At 39.9% G+C, this 23049-nt stretch overlaps 1 protein-coding gene across 1 annotated transcript; it reads left to right on the plus strand.

Annotated features, from left to right (window-relative positions):
• The first annotated feature begins 3946 nt into the window (after positions 1-3946).
• On the plus strand, positions 3947-21367 carry cog2 (component of oligomeric golgi complex 2). Its single transcript, XM_035406691.1, has 18 exons — positions 3947-4168; positions 4968-5129; positions 5319-5384; positions 5545-5625; positions 6444-6547; positions 7884-7992; positions 8728-8907; positions 9371-9495; positions 10138-10264; positions 10355-10494; positions 12860-12921; positions 13238-13389; positions 13762-13947; positions 14533-14605; positions 19140-19282; positions 19418-19557; positions 20285-20465; positions 20978-21367. The coding sequence occupies exons 1-18, from the start codon at positions 4109-4111 to the stop codon at positions 21083-21085; spliced, it is 2199 nt and encodes a 732-aa protein (XP_035262582.1). The 5' UTR covers positions 3947-4108; the 3' UTR covers positions 21086-21367.
• The last annotated feature ends 1682 nt before the right edge of the window (positions 21368-23049 follow it).

The following is a 23049-nucleotide window of genomic DNA, read 5'->3' on the forward strand; positions in this document are numbered from 1 at the left end:
CCTGTAGCAGACTATGCTATAGAACTTTGCGTCCTGGGAACAGAGAGAGGATTGAACATTCTGGCCCTGCTTACCAGTTTTGTTCAGTCTCACAGAACTTCTTAAGGACTAATTGCCTGTGGATCTGCATTAGCTCATCTCCCTAGTTGCTCGTACTGAAAGACTTTCTCAATTGCAGTTATTTATCAGTCTACTTTGAGTTAAACGCCCAAGTGTGGAAATGTTTGTCTTTTTGAAATTCTTACCATGAACTGTGTACAACCTGGTCTGGCTTAACAAAAAAAAGGTAACAGGCCACCTGGGCCTCATTCTGATTTTTCTAATGGAATTTGTTGAGTTTTTGGCAGATAAGGTTGTGTTTGTTGGTGATTTTTAACATGCGTGTCGATTAACCTGGTGATTCCCCAGCCTGTATTATTGACTCTGGTTTGGTATAGAATGTGTGAGCCTCCTCACTACTGCAGCCATAACTTAGATTTAGTGCTGTCCCATGGTGTCAATGTTGTAAATTTTACCTTTGCACTCCATCACTCTTACCATTGCATTATATCACTCTGTATAATCACATTGTTTCCTTATTGCATTTCCAATCAAGGCATCTAACCCACTTCTATTAGAGCATAGACAATATTACATCTGATCATTAAACCCTGAGGTCATTCCAAAGTTTATAAATATGCTTCCGGGGTCATTCCTCTCCAGTGAAGAAGCCGATGGAGCATTGCACGACTAACACATGTCTGTTTAACACAATAGCCGCGTTTCCACCAAAATTACCCAGAACTTTTAGTCCCAGGAACTACTTTACCAGGAACTAAAAGGTTCCTTCAGCCCATGGTTGTCTGCGTTTCCACCGCGGTCTAAAGTCCCGCAAAGATTAGGCAAATTAGCCCACTGACGTATGAAAAAGTGACGTTGTCGTCGGTCCATCTGTCATATGATTTCTTCTGTAACCCCATACTACCACCGAAGTAGCCTACATTATTTTCTAATAACCGGGACAGCCCGGAGGGGTTTATTCCACTTATATACAACGGGTTACCAACAATGACTATATATGGTTACTTTTGTATTTATTGATTTTCATATATCCTCTCAAACACATTCATTATGTTTTTATGCGAACATTCGCTTTCATGTCTTGACATCCGAAGCGACAGAATGCATTCACATTTATATGTATAACTGGCAACAACAGCAGAAAACATGCACACGTTGTAAACAATTTGCTGTTTGATTACTTTCTCGTCGTCAATTCCATATAGGCTAATCGCAAAATGACAAGAATAGAACGAAAACTCGGACTTGCGTGAAAATTTAAATTAGTAGTGGTACAGCCACTGTTTGCTTTCCTTCGAAGTTACTGCTAGCCGAGCAGCGAAGTGTGCCCTCCAGATGCGAACCATGCACCATAAATTAGTCCATAGTCTTCCTGGTCTTTTCGTGGAATTGAAAAATGGCAAATTACGGCAGTCTGAAAAAGATAAAGGAACGATTACTAGAATTAACCTGTTATTTTACCCTGACAAAAAGTGCGGAAGGTGATTTCCAGTTTGCTTGTACTGTATCACCAATGTTAATTATGCAGAACTACCGCATACCTCACATAACTGTATCAAACGTTTTGAGTCAATTACAACGGGCTAACAAAGAAAATCCGGAAGAAAATATTCAGCAACCGAATTAATCCGTTTGAATGTTTTGGTAGCCTACGTAATATGGTGTCCCAGCACGAATGCTTAGCATTTTATAAAACGAATACTAAAGCAAGAAAAGAACAGAAGAGCACACGTTATAATTCCAAGACGTTGGCAGGCTATAACCAAAACTAGGCTACTGCGCCGCATAACATACAAGTTTGATTTGAAGTTATTATGAAAATAAATTGGTTTGCGCCTGCATATTTTCAAACATGGCGGGTAATGGCGGAAAATAAATACAAAAAAATGCTGCGAGTACTCGACCAATCAGAAATGTTCAGCGCTACAAGCTCCACCCAAAAGGTTCCTGTACTTTCAGAAAGTACTACCCCCCGAGCAGGAACCTTTTGGGGGGTAAAATAAAGCCCCAGGAACTAAATTTAGACCCTAGTTCCTGTGGTGGAAACGCACGGAGTTCCTCAAAAGGTTCCTAGTTCCGGGGTAAAGTTCCTGCGGTGGAAACGCGGCTAATGGCTGTTTGTGGACGCGTTAACTAAAAACCATTATCAGAATTTGCAACTTATCCTTCTGATCATAGCAGCAATTAATTTTTTCAATCAGAAACTTGAGGCTGTTGGAGACCAGATTTCCAAATTGTCCTCCTTTATGCATTACTCCTGCCAGTCTAAGTAAACAGCCTGGTGCTTGTCTGCAACAGGAAGATGTACAAAGGGTGGCACCGTTTTATGCCCAGTAATGTGGATGAGCGATTTAAACTAGTTGCGTCCTCATAAACCAACTACCTGTTTGCCTGACCCGATTCCTTCTAAATTGGTTTAAGAACTTTTTTCCTGTAGTAGGCCTGCACATGCTAAAAATCATTAACGCATCCGTTGTAAAAGGATGCCACTGGCCCGGTGTGTGCTGGGACATTACTGACGAAACCAAAGAAATTGAACCTGACAAACTGGAAAAATATAGACCTATTTCAAACCTTCTGTTTTTATCAAAAGATAGCTAATCCTGAGCAACTTAGTTCATGCCTTAGCTCAAACTGTATCCATGAAATATTCCAATCAGGGTTTAGACCTGCCATAGCACTGAAACCACACTTGTTAAGGCTTCCACTTCTTAAATATTGTTCCAACAGTGCTGGGATATCCAAACTCTTGCATATAATTTTGTACCCTTTTTTTTCAAATGCATGCATATGTTTTACTTTATCTCCAACTTCTGTAGAATGCATTTTATCCTTCATTTTCATATCTTTCTTTCAGGTTGACAGCCTGACAAATCAAAGTGAATGTGACAGTTACTTTAATGGTTCAAAGGTAGAAGCCAATGGTGAGGCAATTGTGTCCTTGTTAGGGCAATTTTTCATCTGCGTAATCCTGGAGCTTCCAGAGCACAGGGGATGAATGCTTATGCAAATGTCATATTTTAGTTTCAATAATTTTTTTAATCAAACCAATGTGACTTTAAAATAATTTTGTGTTTTATTGTTTTTAATTAAAATATTTCACAAAACAAAATGTTAATGTATCATTTGTAATTCAGTAAAGTGTAACATTTGTCAAGGGTCTAAATACTCAAGGCACTGACTATGTCTATCAGTATTGATTCATTGTTGATTCAGAGTTGCTTGTGATGTTGACTAAGCATGGAGTTACTCTGTGTTTACTGGTAGGGGATATGGTAACATTGATAAAACAGAACATAACATCTTTTACGTAGTTATATTATTTTCTGTATGTGAAGTTGATTTTCTTTATAACATTGTGAAATTTTAACATTATTTAGGTGGAGGCTTGAAATAAGCCCACATGGTTTTCTGCCTCTCCCTGCACTGTATATTATTTGTTATCTTTGTCATTTTTTGTGTATTTTTTAAATTGTGCAAAAATTAAACTAAAATTGAAACTATAACATTATATGAAGAAAATAACTTTGATTATAAGATGGCTGTTGTTCAAATGTTTTGCCTTAGAGTAATATAACTATTTCGTTGTTTTTTAATGTAGAGCCAGTAATTGAAATAACCACCCATATTACAAAAAAAAAGAGGAGACATTAATGTAATGTAAAATATAAAATGATATTTCACGTAATATAAAATGTGGTCAGTGACGTATTGTAAATCTATATTCTAAATTCGGTATTTTTGTTGGATAGTTCTTTCATTTGTATGAATATAAATTACCCGCGTCTGACCGTCATATTGCAATACTGCTTGGTATCCTGCAGATGGTGCTACGCTGTCTGGCTATTAGTTCTATGTTTCGTCCTCCGTCTCTGTACACACAAACTGCTCGTTTATGCGTTCGTGTCATGTGCCATGTTGGCGGAAGTAAATTTGTTTTAAAGTGATTCATTATGGCGAAGTAAAGAAGTTCGATTTTATTATTGTCTGTTACGCAGCTTAGTATATACATTTAAGTTCTGTTTATTTTACGGGTAGAAGGACGAATATGATGAATCTTCCAAAGGCACCCGATTCTCTTTGTTTTGATAAAGACGAATTTATGAAGGTAGGCAACCTAGCCGTCGTAGCTAAATGGCTAAGTAACACTTACCTACTTGGCTAACTAAGTTAGCTAAGTTAGTGCAACTATTTGGTTATCAGCAGTCCGCATTCATATACCACACTAACTAACGTTTAGTTGAGCAAAATTTAGAAGCATCGTAATTGTCGTTTTGCGACGATTAAATTCAAGACGTGTCAATGTGCACAAGTGCGCTATTTGACAGATGAGCTAGTATCTAAGCTAGCCTAGGCTGTTGTTACCTATGCTAATGTTGCATATTTTAAAATCCAAACTGAGTTTCACTAGCTATAAGTTGCTCGTGAGCATCACGCTGTTACACATATGGTACCATAATCTTGCGATATATTGTTTTCAGTCTTTTTTAGGTCACTAGACAGTTAACTACCTAGTTTAGTTTTTACTTGGTTGTCAACCTCTGCTTTTGCTAGTGAATCGTTAAGTTGGCAAGCTACTATTTATGTCCAGTGCAGGTAGTAATGCATACTCGTAGATAGTCAGTGCATAATGTTACATCTCGGAATCATAGCGGTGTCTGCCAAATGCGACGGTATTTTTTTGTTTCCACGTCATCTTAGCGAAATTTGTCTATGCTGTTGTAAAGGAGGGTCATCTATCTTACTTGTTTCCAGCCATCTGTTTTTTTGACACTTGTACGGCTCTCTCATCTACGTAGTGTACGGGTTACAAGTTAGAGGGGATAAATAGCCTGAATTTTAGTTACTTGGCTATAGCTATAGCCTACCATCTAGTTTGTTTATTTGATCTGTATCGATGTTTGCAGGATGACTTCGATGTGGACCACTTCGTGTCGGAGTGCAGGAAACAAGTGCAGCTGGAGGAGCTGCGAGAGGATTTGGAGCGCTACTACAAGCTGTTAAAAACCGCAATGGTGGAGCTCATCAATAAAGATTATGCGGACTTCGTAAACCTTTCCACAAACCTCGTAAGTACCTATTTATATTATCTGGTTTGTGATTGCAGACGTATTCATATGACCTCTGTTTGTGCCTATTGTTGCAATAGCCTTAAACGTAGTTCAGCAAACTTTGTATTTTTCCATGCTGCATTCATGATAGTGCACACAGGATTACAATTTTTTGAAGGTGCTTGAAATGTGCTTTGCTTGTCTCAGGTTGGAATGGACAAAGCACTCAACCAGCTCACTGTCCCCCTTGGCCAACTACGAGAAGAGGTGTTGGTATGTCATTTCATTGTCACACCCCTTCTCTCTGGAGGATGTTAGATGGGAAGGAATTTCTCCTTTGGTCTATCATTCTCACTCAAAATCTTGCTTGTTTCACTGCTTCCATGTTCTCTTATGATAACCTTTCTATTGTTTGTTTTAATTTTATTTTAAGAGCCTTAGATCAGCTGTAAATGAAGTCATTGAAGCCATAGATGACCGGTTGTCCAAGCAAGACGATATTCAAAAGAAGAAGGTAGAGAAGCTAAATTATTATATGTATATACATATGCATGTTTTCCACACATGTAATACCTACATTGTACGTGCGTATGCATGGATGTATGTATACATACATATGTACATACATGCATGCATACAATCAATGCCCTCCTTGCACCCACATGATATAGGTGGACACAAATACTGTATAAAATGAATAAAATTTAATAATTGACAATAATAATGAGCTACATTCTATGCTTAGGAAATTGGGAAATTATATTCTTCATACTAATACAAAATATTGAAAACAGGCTTGTGAGTATTTGACACTTTTTGGGGCAAAATAAATGTATGATGTGAAAAAAGTATTATTTTGGGTGGTTCCATTGTAGCATTAGCCTATGTCACTAAAATATTTTGCGCATGTTTGAAAATAAATATTTCTCAGTGCTTGTATTATTTTACTCAGTATTTTTTGCTTGTCTTTATCAAGGATTTTAATAATTTTTGAGGGCATTGTATTGTATCCGTGGACATATACCCTAAAATGACCATTTTTACACTCCATCCAATAGTCACCACAGGCTGCTGTGCAGTGAGTTGTACTAGCAGGAGGTCTGGATGATGATTTCCTCATCTAACCTATATAAGACACGTAACTATATGACATAACTATTGAGTGAAATAAATATATTTAATAATTCTGTTCATCTTTACAAAGGATGTAAACCGTAGAATGCTGTTTTACAAAATGTAATATGGTGCTTTTATGACCCCCAGTTTGGGAAGCCCTGCTGTAGAATTGTTTTTGTCATGTTTTTACATTTATCTTTTTTTCCCCCCAACAAGATTTGTGTTCTGAGACTCATACAAGTTGTGCGATCAGTTGAGAAGATTGAAAAAATTCTTAATTCTCAAAACTCCAAGGATGACACATCTCTAGAATTAAGAAGGTGAGCTTGCTGATGATTTTAACAGACTGTGATGGGAAAGACCTGAATTTCAGGTACATTCTAATAGTATTTGGTTCCTGGAGGTATGCATAAATTCCACAGTTGAGGTAGACTCTACTGCACTACCAAACACTGTCTCCTCACATGTGGTCTCTTAAGACATGAGATGTTACATTTTCTTCATACTCATTTAACTCAGTCTAGAGTGGAACTTGTTAGAGCCTACACTGTGGCTACCTTGGCTCGTCATCAAAACCAGATTCATCCATGACCTTTATCTCTTAGCCTGTTCATTTAAAGACAAAAAGACACACGAGGGTGATCATGTGCCTGCACTTCACATATTGGTGGCAGATGCAAAGGCACATAGATGCCACAAAGTAGAAAATGAGACAGTTCTATCAAAATTTGTTTTCAAAACATTAATTTGTTGGATGCATTCTGGCATATCCAAAGCTATGTCCAGGGTTCTTTACAGTACCGGGTAGCAGCCATAACATAGTTTGGTCTGGGATGATTTCTTTCTTTATTATTGAGAAGAAAGTAGATATTTTACAAAAATGTTTTTATTTTTACTTGGAAACAGTTACACATAGTTATCTCCACAGAAGCAGCACATTATGTTCCACAGTATACGGCATAGTCAAACCCCTTGTCCCTATGTGCATTTCTAGGACCAACTGATATTTTAACTTCAATGTTTTTTTAATGAAATTGCTGCTAATCTACATATTATAAAAATATATATTCTGTTCAAATTCTATTCATACCTAAAATGCATGGTGGGGAATACAGGTGAAAACATGTAGGTGTTTTCTTGACTGACTGATGTAAAACCTTTTGGAAGTTTACTTAGGAAGTTTTTAGTCCAATTTGCTCACCAATTTAGTGGATTTATTTAGTGTTCATTTTGATCACAAGAGGGCGATGTTGATCCAAAATATCATCAGCATATCATATATAAATGATGGAAAGGTTACAGATCAAAAATACTGAAAGGAAAGTTTCATTGTATTGTTGTATTTTAGTTAATCTGATTATTACTTCCTGACCTATGCTGACCAGGTGGGCTAATGCAGAATTACAATATGTGTTGGGCTTTGGTTATAGCAATTGGAAGCCATGTTCTTTTGTGGTTCCAGCACTGTTCTTTAAAATATGCAATCTGCATATAGCTAGAAATCACAAAATAGCTTTTCTTTGAGCTTTGAATTGCCACCCCCTCTTCTCCAAAATGTATTTATAGGAATACAGGGCTGTTGGTTGCAGGTCAGTCATGTCTAGCACAGTGTGTTACTGCTGAATTCTGAGAGTGGTGATTGCTCTGTTTCTGCAGCCCGCTGATGGCTGGTCAGATTCTGGAGCGGATTGCCACTGAGTTCAACCAGCTGCAGTTCCATGCCGTTCAGAGCAAGGGGATGCCACTTCTGGACAAAGTGCGACCTGTAAGTCCCTGCTGTCAAGACACCGTAGCAGAACACTTTGATTCGGTCAGCATTTGTCCTGACCTTTGACTCGCAGTTGAATTCACAAGTCCTTTATTTTCTTTGGAAGCACATTTTTGCTTATTCAGAAATGACCAAAACAAACCAATAAAGTGGTCTTTACTTTGAGGAACAGGAACATATGCATTTAATTCTAAGCCAGAGTTAAGGACATATGTTGACTCATTCAAGCCCAATGTCTGTGAAACTGAAAGTGGGTAGGTTTGCTATGTTTTATGCTGAATATTACTCTGCTAAGAGGAATAGCGCTCAGGTCATCAAGGGTTTGATTTAATTTCCTGCTTTCTCGTAGCCTTTGTTTGACTTCCCAGGTTAAACTCAGATTCTACGTAAACAATCCACCCCTAAGAAATACATTAGCAGTTCATGGTTGTTTCATTCATCTGCCCAATCAAATATTCTCATTCAGTTTGATTCTTACCCACAGACAGTTTACTGTATGTCTTGCACAAATGCCAGAACGAACTTGTACATAGGCTTTTCGTTACAAAAGTCTGCAAACATTTCATAGTAAAGCTTCAGCCAATGCCGTACACTACTGGTAAAACAATTAATTCCAGAAAGGTATTTCATGCATGTGTGGGGATTAGATCACAAATTGTGCTTACTGTAAGCACGTGTCATCTCGGCTCTGACGTGGGGGGTGTCGCGATGTCGCAATGTGGCCCCTTCCAGAGGATCGCCGGGATCACGGCCATGCTGCAGCAGTCCCTGGAGGGCCTGCTGATCGAGGGCCTCCAGACCTCCAACGTCGACATTGTGCGCCACTGCCTGCGGACCTACGCCACCATTGACAAGACCAGAGACGCGGAGACGCTCGTGGGCCAGGTTCTCGTGAAGCCCTACATGGACCAGGTCAGGCCTGGGCATCAAAGCCAGAGAACCACATCCCTTAGTCAGCAGTTTCCACAGTCTTCTTCATTATAAATGTTATATTTTTAGTTTTTGGCTGGACCGCAACAGCGGGGCCAGCCCTACAAACGCGAATGTCTGTGACTGACTGAGTGAGTGATGAAGTTACACCATTGGTCGGCCGGATCACGTGTGTTAGGTCCAGCAATATACTAGGTTTTAACCTGGTCTTGTTTAACCTGGCATCAGGAGCGCATGAATATCTAGGAAGATAAAAAGCTGTTTTTCAACAAAAATGAAATATTAGTTTGATAAATGAAAATGTCCTGTGTGTTAACAGGAAGGCTACTGTGTACAGTGTGTATTGTGCATTTTTTTAGGCAGATATTTAGTAAAATATTGGTTTCATAAATGGAATGTTCCTTCCTAAGTTGACAGAATGAATCAGCCTTGGCCTTCTCTGCAGGTCATTGTTGCAGAGTATGCAAAGTCGGGTCCTGCTGGCTTGCAGGTGATGTTTGGAAAAGTTCTAGAATTTGTGCCGCATCACTGTCGTCTGCTGCGAGAGGTGACTGGAGGAACCATATCAAGGTACACAATCACTAACAAAATATGAGCCATCAATCATTATGTTTGCCATCGCTGCAGTGACAACATCCAAGGTTAATGCCCACCAGAATAACATTCCAGCAAAATATCATTCATTGCGTACACTATCTTTTCATATTAAGTGTTATTGCAGTAAATGTCCAAAAATCTTTAAAAAGCTTAACTGTAAGAGTTCATTTCTTCAGACAATATATATTATTGCAGCCAACTTAATATCAGTCATCACTGATGTTATCCCTCCTGACGTCAGTCTTTAGAAGAGGAATCATGACTTATTCAGAGTCTTGAGTTGTGTTTTGTTTGTAGTACTACAAGAAGCATCTTTTTCCTGTCATTTGTTATGTGATGATGTTTAGTATTGACCTTATAGGACTCAGTGGACTTCTGAGGGCAAAATAATTCACTTAGATCTCAGCTTTTGTTTAACATGCCTATCTAGTTGTATCTAGGAAATTGTAGTCTTATACTGCTGTGACACTCAAGCTGGCCATGTCAGCCAGGCCCGGCTATGTTCCAGCTGGCCTGGGTACGGCATCGTTCCATACATGGGAATGGCGTGTAAAATCAGTGCTGCGTAGCTCACAGCTAACTCTCCGTTTTTTCCCCAATGTGATTCATGTCCAGTGACAAAGCGGACATTGTCCCCGGGTACGACTTCATGGTGAACTCCGTGTGGCCAGAGATAATTAAAGGCCTGGAGGAGAGGATCGCCTCCCTCTTCAACCCTGGCAACCCAGACGTCTTTTACGAGGTAACGTTCCGTTTGCCGCTTGTTTGTCGGCTGTCGAAACGCGTTAAGCGGCGAGTTCCTTACTCGCCGTGTCTGTGGTCTCCCTTACAGAAGTACACCATCAGCATGGAGTTTGTGCGCAGGTTTGAGCGGCAGTGCGGGTCTCAGGCCAGCGTGAGGCGTCTGAGAGCACATGCCTCTTATCTGAGCTTCCAGAATAAGTGGAACCTGCCGGTCTACTTCCAGCTACGGTGAGTGTGATTGGGCAACACCGTAAATCTGTCGGTCGACTTGTGTTGTCGTATGATTATTAAAGAACTCGGTCTGTAATTTACAGATTCATGTCCCAGGACGGGAATCACCATTGTAAACTTAACCTTATTTATTCCATGTGGATTAGCACATATTTTAGTTAGAATTCTGAAACCGTGCACATTCAGTGTGTTCGGAAAGTATTCAGACCCTTTCACTTTTTCCACATTGTGTTACGTTACAGCCTTATTCTAAATTTGCTGCTACATGTGAATTCACAGCACCGATTTACGAGGCATTTTTTTTAAACCCATGAAATTATGTTGTAGATCAGTATTTAAGGGTGTGCTGCCATCATCGTCATTGTTCTAGCAATAATGTTCTTACTCCATGAAAGTTGTTAGGATAGGATTTAAAATGACAACCTGTAAGCCAGTTATGCTGACGCTCAACAAAAAAAAAATAGAGTGATTGTATTTATATATAAAACATTTTTTATGGAAATAAGGTGACCGTTATACACAAATACAGTGAAGCCTGTCTTGGTGGCCACCTGCACATGATGGCCATTTCTCATTACTCCCCTTGGTGGCCACTTTAGATGGGTTTCTCTGTATATTGTTAGTTATTTTTCTTCACTCTTTTGATTTGAAATAGGAATTTATATTTTTATAGTTCCTAGAATGCTGCATCACCACTTCTACCATCCCTCTTTTTTTGATCCACCCTTTTTCCTCATCAACTATGCGTGGATAACCACAAGAACACATACGGTGGTCGACTGCAGTGAAACGGTGTCCTTTTCAGGGCCGTTCGTGCTTGTTTTCTCATGGGTTCATTCCACTCAGCAGGTCCAAAGTGTGTCGAGGATGGGAAGTTCAGGGAGCATATCGATCTGCTTTATGTCAATGTGAAGGTTAAGCTTTACGCAATGCGCCCACTATGTGTGTACACTGCGTCATCTGCTTTACAATGTACTCTCAGTCCTGATAATCCAAGATGCACATGCACACACACTCACTCACTCACTCACATGCACGCACACACGCACACACACCTCTTATCTAAGGATTGTTTACAGAAAAGCTCAATGTTGTCATTTTCTGTTCTTGTGTTCTTTAGTGGGAATTTCCACTGTCAATAGCACCCTGGTAAAACATTCTGAAAATTTCTGCGTTATTTACACATTTTTATTTATGCAGTTCTCTAATGTGTCATAAATCTGTTCATTTTAAAGGCCTAGGTGAAGCCTTTTAACTTGTAACAGGAGGTAAATCTTCTGTATGTAGATTCCCCTTGCTACCTGTGCTGTGCTTGCACTAAATGGCACATTATATTAAATATACATTAGTCTGAAGCAAACTGATTTCACACATACAGAATTTCTGTAAGAAAGATTTGAAGGCAGAAATGGCTATTGCTTATCTTCACTGAATAGAAAACATTAGAAGACTGAATGACTTATGGTTTTTGTCAGTGGAAAATAAAAATAAAAGTCCAAAAATGAAATGAGTGCATAGACAAAAGTCATCCAATGCTGTGTTAAAATATTTTTCTTCTAAAGGATTCACCCTGTTATGGTTTGGCCCCAGATAGATCAATAACGAAATGGATAACTCCATTCCTTAACTTTGTGCTCAGTTTGCCAACCATTAACCTGACCTTCCTGCCAAATGTAGGAAGTGCCTATTGGCACAGTCAATAATTTCAGCCTGTTAAGCTGCTGGTAGGTTTAAATCTCTTGTTTTATTTCAAAAAGCGGCTGTGATCATGGAGGAGGTGCATGTGGGTGCCTTGCTGCTCTTTACTATAAAACTGTGTGAGATTTTAAAAGATTGGCTGAAAAGGGACAACCTGTCCTTTTGATAAACAAGCATGGTAGAACTTAAGTGGTGATTTAGTGTGGAAATTATACATATGTTTTGGATCTATGCTAGATTAAGAATATCTCTACTTTTCACTGTTATAAGTAGCTGAATTATTTTTGCTTTGTGTGTAAAAAGCTCAAGTCTTTGTTTACCAGCACAGCAGAGCAATACACTCTGGGATTGCGGTCTCTGTGAAGTCACCCATTTTGAACGGGCCATTGATTGTTCTCTGATTTGATGTCATCTTGCTTTGCTTCATTGTGTTTGTAAACAAAGGCCTTGGCTTTCTTAACTTAATTTAAAAAATGAAATATCTTTAATTAGGAACCAAAGACAAACATTTTGAATTGACTTTTTTCATTTTGAATTCATTTTTCTTTCAGTGGAGGTTCCGCTTGATATGCAGTTTGCATTTGTATATTGTCTTGCAAGCATTATTCTATTCTATAAGAGTCTATTGCTGTTATAGCTTATCTGTTCTCTTTTTTGATCGCAGATACAAAGAGATTGCGGGAAGTTTGGAAAATACAATGGCAGATGGGCTAGGAGAAGCACCAGGTCAGCACCTTTATTTCACAAACCCTGTTTGTATTATCAACCTGGTATGCTTATATCAAACGGTTCTTTGATATGGTTATGAGCAAACAGTTCCATATTGTCCTGCAAAATATTCCCAATATTCCCAGCACTATTCCAAGTGGCACAGTGTGACACCTTCTGCAATGTACTGCCTTGTACTTAAGTGGAAATATTTCAGAGGAAATAGCCAGGGGAGAATGGTTTCCCCCGCACTGTGGTGCATGCTTTGGGAAGCTGTGCTTTGATGGCTGTGTCGAGCTCACGGGTTTCGCGCCTTCACATGTCTCCTGCACAGCCGGGAGCTCCTATCGGCTGCTGGTGTCCCACGTGCTGTGGGGCTGCCTCCCCAGGTGCTGGGAGGAGAGGGTCTACCTGCCCCTGCTGGCCCATCGCTTCTGGAAACTCACGCTTCAGCTGCTCTCGCGCTACTCCACCTTCGTCACTGAGGTGAGCCCCTCGGTCTGGAATAGCGCATCTCAGCAGCTTCTCCAGCCAAAAATGAGTGAATCCCGCAGTGCAACTTCATTTGGAAACTGCACAGTTACCAATAGGGATAATAAGAAAGCGAGTCATTCTCAGGCATGAGTTAAGAACCATTTGCACTAAACCTGACACACTGGTTTATAAAGATGGCCTAAAGATTGTCCCATTAATTTGCAGTCATTGCTTTTGTCAGTCACGACCATGCTGTAATGCATTTTACTCTTCACCTATTTCAACAAAACATACAAAATGTTTAAAGCAATTTGCTGCAGTTCTGTTGACATTGTGGATTGTGAAGTGACCAGAAACTTCCTGTTATTGTCTCCTTTGCTGTAGGTGCTGAATAAGGCTCCTACTACTGAGGTCAGTAAAGATCCTGTGAAGCCCCTCCCTAGCTCCGCCTCCTCCACTTCCAGCAGGACTTCTCAGGAGGACACAGGAAGCGAGACTGGCATCCCAACTGCCCTCTCTGCCAAGCAGCTGGTCTACATCGCTGCAGATCTGGATCTTCTGCAGGAACAGGTATCGGTGTATATCTAACCTACCAATAGCAAACCTCTGAGACAAGTGTTCTTTAAACAACAAATCAGGTGGCTGAACACCAGTGTTTTCTGGTGTTAGAGGAGGAACATGAACCAGATATGAAACATTTTTATGCATTGACAAAAATGGAACTTTTTGGTGTAATTAAATAAAACAGATGTGGGGAATACACCGCCAATCCCCCAGCAATCCCAGGGTCTGCTGGTTTTAATCCTGTCACTAATGTGGAAGCAACTTCATTTTGGAGCAGTCATTATTTCAGCAAGAACTCATTTAATCTGAGGTTAAGTGTGTAATTGTTTTATACACTTCTGGAAAAAATTCAACATGCAAATGATTTTTCAGAGATTATGCATGAATCTGACTCATCTGAATCACATCCATGGCTTTTGCTGGTGTCCCCTGAAGCGTTTTTTTGCACCTGAATTACTTTCGAGATGTAGCTATACAAAATGGAAGAAAATATGGAGATGGTGAGCTATTCTCCGCTTACTGGGCAAGGAAGCCTTGTAAGAAAGAACAGAACACGTTCTAATTTGCTGTAATGTACTGGTTCCATTACAGATTCCAGAGCTCGGCGACATAATCAAGAACAGACTGGAGCTCATCGGGTTCACCAACTTTCAGGTTGTTTCAGGTATGAGCAGCTTTCTTCATCAAGGATCTTTCATGTTTAAAGTCAAGCAAAATTCAGAGCTTGTTGTGAAATGTATATGCTTTCAAATCCTTTTTTTATCTGATGACTACCTGAAGTGTGCGATTGATAGACATCACCCGACACTGGGCATCTTCTCTGGTGATGCTCTACAAGGTCTGTACTACAGCCATCTTCAGCTCCTGTTTACTTCCTGGGGGGTTCTTTCTTCATTCTTGTCTTCAAGTGAAACAGATGTTCATTTGGATTCAGGATGGGTGGCAGACTTGGCCAGTGAAGAACATTCCACTTTTTGGCCTGGAGCAACTCGTTGATTGCTATAACAGCATGCTTGTGGTCATTGTCCTGCTGAAAGTGCCGCCAAGTGAGTTTTGAGGCATTTGGTTAGGTCTGAGCAGATAAGAATTTTCTGAAGAATTCATGCTGCGGTCGCCATCAGCAGTCACGTCCTCAATGTGAGCAAGTGAGCAAGTTCCAGTTGTAGCCATATAGCCATAACACTGCCGTGTTTCACAGATGAAGAGGGTGCTTTGGATTATGACCGGTTTCTTTCTTTCTGCACACTTTCCTCCTTCCATCACTTTGGTACAGGTGAATACTCATTTCATCTGTCCATGAAACTTCCAGAACTCTACAGTTTTTAATGTGCTTTTTAGCAAACTCTGACCTACTTGTGGTGAACCCTCTGAGGTTATCCTAGAGAGTATGATCTGTTTGAAAGTTGGAAAGGGGTTTCTCTTCAAAATTAAAAGTATTCTTCACGGTGAAGCCACCCTGTACGCGGGACCGCCAGGTGCCCACACCACCTCCATTCATTTTAAATGAGAGGTGGCGGCACACCTCCGCAAGGTATGTTGGGATTGCAGGCGGTGCAGGGCTAGGCGGCGAGGTGGCGGGGGGGTATGGCCGGAGTTTAACTTCAAGCCCCAGCTTGAAGTTAAACTACGCGTCGCGGTAACCAATCAGATTTTATCTAAAGATCTGTCAAGTCAATTGTCCCCCTTTTCAAACTATAGTTCCACATTATATAGTTCCACCATGGAGGACTCCCTCGTAATGGCCGTATCAGGTTTCTCAACTTTATATATGATCCTGCGCTGCCCTCATACAGAGACACTGACAAGAGGAACGCAGCGTGGAGGAAAGTCTCTGAAATTTTCGGTAGATAGCCATTAGGTTATATACAGTGTAAATTTCACAGAAGGTGCAATGCTGCTGATGAACTAATTGCTAGTTGATGTCAGACAAGCTATTGAACGTTTGTCTGCATGAATGCCCCTGAATGTGCATTGTACTATATCGCAACAATAATATGAAAAGCCGTAACAAAAAAAATAAATGACAGCAACACAAATGTTACCCAAGAATCTGGTAATTCTGAACAATAACGTTTATCGGATGACCATGAAGCAGAGACTGATCTAGTTGTGAGAGAAACGTAGGCTGAGTGAAATCAAGGTGACCATAAAACTAATAATGTATTAGTTACTACCTGTTTGTGATAGTTACTAGCAACCACCAAGCTACCTAACCAGATCTAACTTTGAAAACTTTAGCTGGCTAATTAGAAAGAAAATGTTTTTGCTATTGTTGGTTGTTACTTACTAGTTACATTTGACAGCCTAGCTAGGCAGCTGACTAGCATCTTTCAGAGATAGGTTACTGAAAAAATAATTTGTATTCAGACTGGACAATTATAGCACAACACACGACATTAAACCTGGTCAACATTTAACGGACACAACTGTGTGTCAAAATATAGGTGACATGCCCACAAGCGGCCGTTTGTGGGAAGCAGGAACGGTGCCAGGCAGCGCAGCCACATACGGTGTGGCTTCGCTGTCAGTCATCCACTTCAGTGGTCTTCAGTGAATTACTAGTTTGTTTGCTATTGCTAAGCTCGCCAGTGTGCTCACCAGAATATATGCAAATTAATTTTTTTGGTGACTTTATGAAAGGAGCCGCACAATAAGACACAGCAACATGAACTTGCTTGTATTTCACAACTGATGCTTACCTGTCTTAAGTTCTCAAAAACCAAATTAAAAAGTAAAAAGTTCACGTATCAAGACAGTATGTGTCTCAGTCAGAGAAACTAAGAAATATTGACCAAGAAAAGTGCTAGAAAGAAGATACACAAACAAGACTGTGCATTCAGAGCAAGTGAGGGATTATTTAACGATAAAAAGACATGGTTTCGGTGACAGAACAGTTAAAGTGGACCTGGAGTCTGCGAACAAGCAGGTGGCATTATTATTTATTCTTTTTGGCCCAGCCCCACAAACGCGAATGTCTGTGACTGAGTGAGTGACTGAGTGAGTGAGTGATGAAGTTACACCATTGGTCGGCCGGATCACGTGTGTTAGGTCCAGCCATATACTAGGTTTTAACCTGGTCTTGTTTTTTTCTTTCTATTTTCTATTAAAAGTCCAGCAAACTGGACATTCAGATTGTGGTTATATTCCCCAAAAATGACTATTGATTGTTTTTTTAAATATTTATTTCAAGATTTTAACTCAATTATAACCATGAAATTGTAATGAACACAGTTAGATTAATGTGACCTGTTCAGCAGACAAGGGCAGGGTGGGTGTGCATCCTAACATTCCTATCCGTAAGACACATTCCTCATTGCTAGCTTAGAGCCGGTTAGAGCAGTAACCTTACTCTACCAGACAAAACAAAAAAGAGCAGCACTGTAAATTAGGCGTTACCATTGCATAGGTGAACCTGTAGATCAGTCAGAGTGCAATAACGTTGAGCTACTGTACACTATTGTTAGACTCTATAGCAGTCTCAAACTGCATACACATCCCATACTAAAATATATATTCTGAAACGCATGTTTTGATTGCAATTATGCTTTTTCTGGTAAGCCATTGTATAAGCGGGGTAATGTCTGAAGTGCTGAGCATTACACAGTTTAAATTCCCTGCGCTGAGGGAAATTTCCCAAGGCATATTTAGTACCTCCAGCAATTGTAATGAAAACTTGCTTTTCAAAATGTGCAATTCCATTGCAATGGAGACGTTACAGAAGTATTCCAGAAAAGATCCCATGCTCTATACCACTTAGCAGAGAGCATGTAAATGGTAAATGGACTGCATTTATATAGCGTTTTTATCCAAAGCGCTTTACAATTGGTGCCTCTCATTCACCAGAGCAGTTAGGGGTTTGGTGTCTTGCTCAGGGACACTTCGACACGCCCAGGGCGGGGTTCGAACCGGCAACCCTCCGGCTGCCAGATAACTGCTCTTACCTCCTGAGCTATGTCGCCCCTATTTTTTTTTAGTTTTTGTTGTTTTTCTAGTATCTCAACGGGGTTACCTAATATTAAAACTCAGTTTGGTTTTAAGCCAAAATGGTCTCACAGCATGTTTGTTATCACAGAGAGCTGGTTAGCCAACTGCTGACTTATATTCAAAACAGAGGCTAAACTGTGAACATAGTCAAGCTATAGCTAGACTAGCTATTCTCTAAAGGCATTCTTGGACATCAAGCTGACACTGTTGCAAGTATGATATTGTAACTGTTGGCTTGATGCGCATTAATTTCGAAAGGTGATTTCTAATTTTCATTGCATGGCGTATATGGAAAAAATAATTCATGGCATTGCACACCTCCCAGCCAATCAGAATTGATCCTTCAGCCCAGCCACTGTATATTGGTTTTGTGGGCATGCAACGTTTGAATTGAGAATGCATTTCTTTGTATCATATCTCTCTCTGTGTTTATTGACACAATATGCTAAGCATTAAGACTTTATTACAATGCTAAAACTTCCATACTGTTGTGTGTTTTTATGCGTGCATGCATTTCATATACAATGAGTGGTGCCGCCAGGATGCATAAAAATAGATTCTTCCCCACACTAGTTATCATTTTGGAATTGCATATTATGCAATCACTCAATTCATGAAATTATTGAAAATTGCCATCCCTAGTTCAAACATATGTTGCACATATTAGGGGCGACATAGCTCAAGCGATAAGAGCGCTTGTCTGGTAGTTGGAGGGTTGCCGGTTCGTTCCCCCGCCCTGGGCGTGTCGAAGTGTCCCTGAGCAAGACACCTTACCCCTAATTGCTCTGGTGAATGTGAGGCATCAATTGTAAAGCGCTTTGGATAAAAGCGCTATATAAATGCAGTCCATTTACCATATATTGACAGCCTACAGTAAGGCATACAGCCCATAAGGCTTTTAGGGAATAGAGTAACAACAGTGAACTGCATGGTTATAGAAAATAATGTGTAGCATTGTGTTTTTGCTCCTTGTGGATACTGTATTTCGAAGTACATGTTCATTAAGGATATATGTATTACATTTATCGGTTGCTCTTCAGTTTTTTTATATAGATACATAAAAGGTATAACTGATTTTAGTCTGGGGGGAAAAAAGTGCTGTAGTTGGTATTAAAATACCTCTGTAGCCACAAAAGACAACACACAAGCTGTCACTCATGTACATGCATTTTAACAATACTTGTTGCAATCTACCCCCTGCTCTCTTCTCCCAGACTGCTTGGCGGACTCGAAAGCCTCCTTGTCCGCTTGCACTCCTGCTCTGAACAGTAGGGTGACGCAGCTCCTTAGCGAGAGGTGCTTCAGGTACCTGAAAAGTGCCTCTGAAGTTCCCCGGCTGTACCGCAGGACCAACAAGGTGGGCGGCGCTACTCGCACTGTGATACCGTAACATTTTTATTATGTTGCGGCACTGCCATAGAACGTTTTTGTTTTTAGAGTGAAGAGTTTTTATGATCAGATAGCGTCCTCACAAAGTCACTTTCTTTTGCAGGAAGTGCCTTCAAGGGCCTCGGCCTACATGGACAACGCACTGCGGCCGCTGCATCAGCTGCAGAGCGACCACAAGGACACGCTGAAGGGCTCCATCCTGCAGAGCTGGCTGTGTGTCACGCTGTGCGACTGCACGCAGAGGTACGGCGGCCAGCGCATCACCGGTTCACTGCACAATTTTGAGGATAAGTTGCTGTGAAAATTCATACAAACGGAACAATAAAAAATACCTTTACTGAGTTCTCAGTTTTTGTTAATTAATTAATTCAGTAGGAAACAGCCAGGAAATTATTGGACTAGTGTCCCAGATTGACAGGTTGATTATATATGACAGGCTTTTTTGAAGATCCTGATTGAAATTTCAAAATTCAGTTACCATTGCTAAGAACAAAACCTTGATGAATGTGCTTATAAACTCACTGTTAGTGCAGCTATTTGATTTTGTAAATTTGTGGTTATAATAACACAATTCCTAAATAAGTTTTCTTGCTTCCACTGGACAAGAAAAAAGTCAAATTTGTTGCAACAATACATTATTTTAAGTGGACAGTTGCTGTTGGATTATTAATTCAACTGCCATATATAGGGAACAGACTATTTCAATTGCTGCGTCAGTTAAGGGTTTGATGGTATTGTACCAATCCAATAAATACATCTACAAAGGTATAGGAGGGTATGTAGAGATTAATCTTGAAAGATTACAGCATGTGTTATATTCTCAGTATGAATAGAATATCTATTTGAATTGCTCCAGTCTAAATCACAACCAGCCTTCTGCCATTAAATATATTCAAACTTAGGAAAAAACTACAGTTAAATGAGGAGGACACAAAACAGAACATGAGTGATGGTTGTGTAACTTTGGCAGGTATTACGAAACTGTCTCGGATGTTCTGAGTTCGGTGAAGAAAATGGAGGAGAGTCTGAAGAGACTGAAGCAGGCCAGGAAAACAGCAGCCTCCGTCACCACAGGGACCAACGGGGGCCCCACCGATGACGGCAAGATCCGCATTCAGCTGGCACTCGACGTGGAGTACCTGGGAGATCAGGTCAGAGCTTCTTTCCAACTTATCCAGTAGCGAGATCTTAATGAAAAATCTCAGAGTTCACTAAACCAGAAACCTGCTTTAAAACCAAAACTGTTTGAATAAGCCTTGACTGGTCAGTTTTGTCAGGTTTGTGTCACTGTACAGTATAGCAGCCCCGGGACTTGTTCACTTTTAAAACATTTATGTTTCTGTCAGAAACTGCATGTTTGGTATGATCTTGAACTTCCATCCATTCATGAATTTTAACTTGCTTTATGTTATATATAGCAGCCATGGTTATCCAGGGCCCAAAATGTACATAAGTGCATTTCAAGAGATTAATAAGTGAATGAAAAGTGCACTAGGCCCACTGATTTGTCTAGAGCATCAAGCGGTATAATGCTACCATTCCTGGTCCCATTCCGGAACATTAAGGGCCAGAATGAAGCCTGAATTATCGCGAAAGTTTTGTAGTCCCAAATATTGCAGCTTATGTGAAAGTGAAAAACAATTGTGATTGTTTCCTGTTTCAGATCCAAAAGATGGGCCTGCGGACAGGGGACATCACACGTTTCTCATCCTTGCTTGAGTTGGTTCAAGGGGCTAGGGACGGGGTTTCATCTGAGCAGACTGGCTCATAAATATGGCTGGGGTTATGCCTTCCTGACCCCTCTGGCCAGGGCATGTCTTGGGAGACTGTAATGTAAATATGGCAACTCTGGTGTGGGTTCTGTCTCTTACAGAATGGGCTAGCCTGGGAATTCTTATTTATTTATGGAAATTAATGGGAGATCAGACTGTAAATTGTAAGAAATTGTGAAGGTTTTACATGTGATGGGTTGGAAATTATATTGTGAACTGCAGACAAAGCACCACCTGTATGAAGGTGTCATTCTTGTCAATAAAAGCTTTAAGTACCTGTTTATCCTTGTCATTTTATTGTTGAATTTTAAATCCTGTTTTTGCAAATCTTACCTGAAGAGAGTTTTTTAGTCTTATACCAGTGATAAATCCTTATTTAAATATCATATGTCTGCTCTCAAAATATGAATAATTGGATTTTTAAAATAAAATTATGGATAGTGGTTCCACACAATATTAAATATATATGACTTCAACCGATTAAAAACTTGTGCAAGTACTTAATCAGCTGAAGTTATATATGCAATTATCTCTTTTGACAGTGATATGCTGAAAATTGTATAGTATCTTGGGATTTGCACTGTTTAAATAATACCCTTGCATTTCCATAATAAAAGGTTTTAACAATTTGTAAAAAGTTAAAAATGTTTGGAGAACTTAATCCAGTGGACTACGCTTTCATCATTTTAATTATAATTATTTTCTCTGTCCTAATGTTGCTATAAAACAAACAGCAATACCAAAAATACATCAGGCATAGAATGTCACTTTTGAATTGTCTGGATGAAACGCTATGCGATCAATTGATAGAAATCATGAGACACAAAATCTTCAAAAGTTCATGTTATCATCCATTGTCCCACAAGCTGGATGTTGTGGGACAATGGATGATAACATGAACTTTTGAAGATTTTGTGATGGGGAAAAAGTTAAAAGTGAGTACATTTTGTTTCATGCTTTGTTGTTTTTATGCCTCCGCGATGGCACAGCCGTGGCCGGAGGCATTATTTTTTCGGGCTGTCCGTCCGTCCCGATTCTCGTGAACGCGATATCTCAGGAATGCCTCTAGGGAATTTCTTCAAATTTGGCACAAACGTCCACTTGGACTCAAGGATGAACTGATTAGATTTTGGTGGGCAAAGGTCAAGGTCACTGTGACCGCACAAAACACGTTTTTGCCTTGAGGGAATACAAAACACGTTTTTGCCTTGAGGGAATTTCTTCACATTTGGCACACACGTCCACTTGGACTCAAGGATGAACTGATTAGATTTTGGTGGTCAAAGGGCAAGGTCACTGTGACCTCACATCCGTCCCATTCTCTCGTGAACGCGATATCTCAGGAACGCCTTGAAGGAATTTCTTCAAATTTGGTACAAACGTCCACTTGGACTCAAGGGTGAGCTGCTTAGATTTTGGTGGGCAAGGTCACTGTGACCTCACAAAACACATTTTGGCCATAACTTAAGAATGCATATGCTAATTATGACAAAGTTTCACTTAAATGTCTAATAGGATAAAATGATGAAGTGATGACATTTTATATCCAAACTGGCTACTGGTTAGCGGAGGCATACAACTGCAAGGTGGTATTTCTAGTTTCTTTTTTTGTTTGTTTGTTTTTTGTTTTTGCCGAGGCCGTCATTGTAAATTAAATTCTAATCTTAAATGACCTGCCTAGTGAAATAAAGTTATTTAAGCATTTTGACTGCCTTGATTCAGTGTTGCATTTAGGACACATTGGGTAGCATTGCTTTGGAATACGGTTGTCCTCTTAAAGGGGAGGTGGTGGTGATGGGTTTGAAATTCACCCATAAATCTAAAAATAAAATCATATACCTATAGTATGTGTCTTTAGAGTAGCATAGCTCCACATTTAAAGAACTTAAGGAATTTAGTAGGAACAAGTCATGTTTGAGGAACTAGCCAGAGATGATGCATGCTTTATGATTTGGCACATTAT

Source organism: Anguilla anguilla, chromosome 2, assembly GCF_013347855.1.
Source record: "Anguilla anguilla isolate fAngAng1 chromosome 2, fAngAng1.pri, whole genome shotgun sequence".
Classification (NCBI taxonomy): domain Eukaryota; kingdom Metazoa; phylum Chordata; class Actinopteri; order Anguilliformes; family Anguillidae; genus Anguilla; species Anguilla anguilla.

Excerpts from the sequence above, each read along its gene's own strand:
- cog2 (XM_035406691.1), top strand. The coding sequence starts at position 4,109 with ATGATGAATCTTCCAAAGGCACCCGATTCTCTTTGTTTTGATAAAGAC. Across the intron at positions 5,626-6,443 it reads ACGATATTCAAAAGAAGAAG|ATTTGTGTTCTGAGACTCAT; the intron begins GTAGAGAAGCTA and ends CCCCCCAACAAG. Across the intron at positions 7,993-8,727 it reads TTCTGGACAAAGTGCGACCT|AGGATCGCCGGGATCACGGC; the intron begins GTAAGTCCCTGC and ends GGCCCCTTCCAG.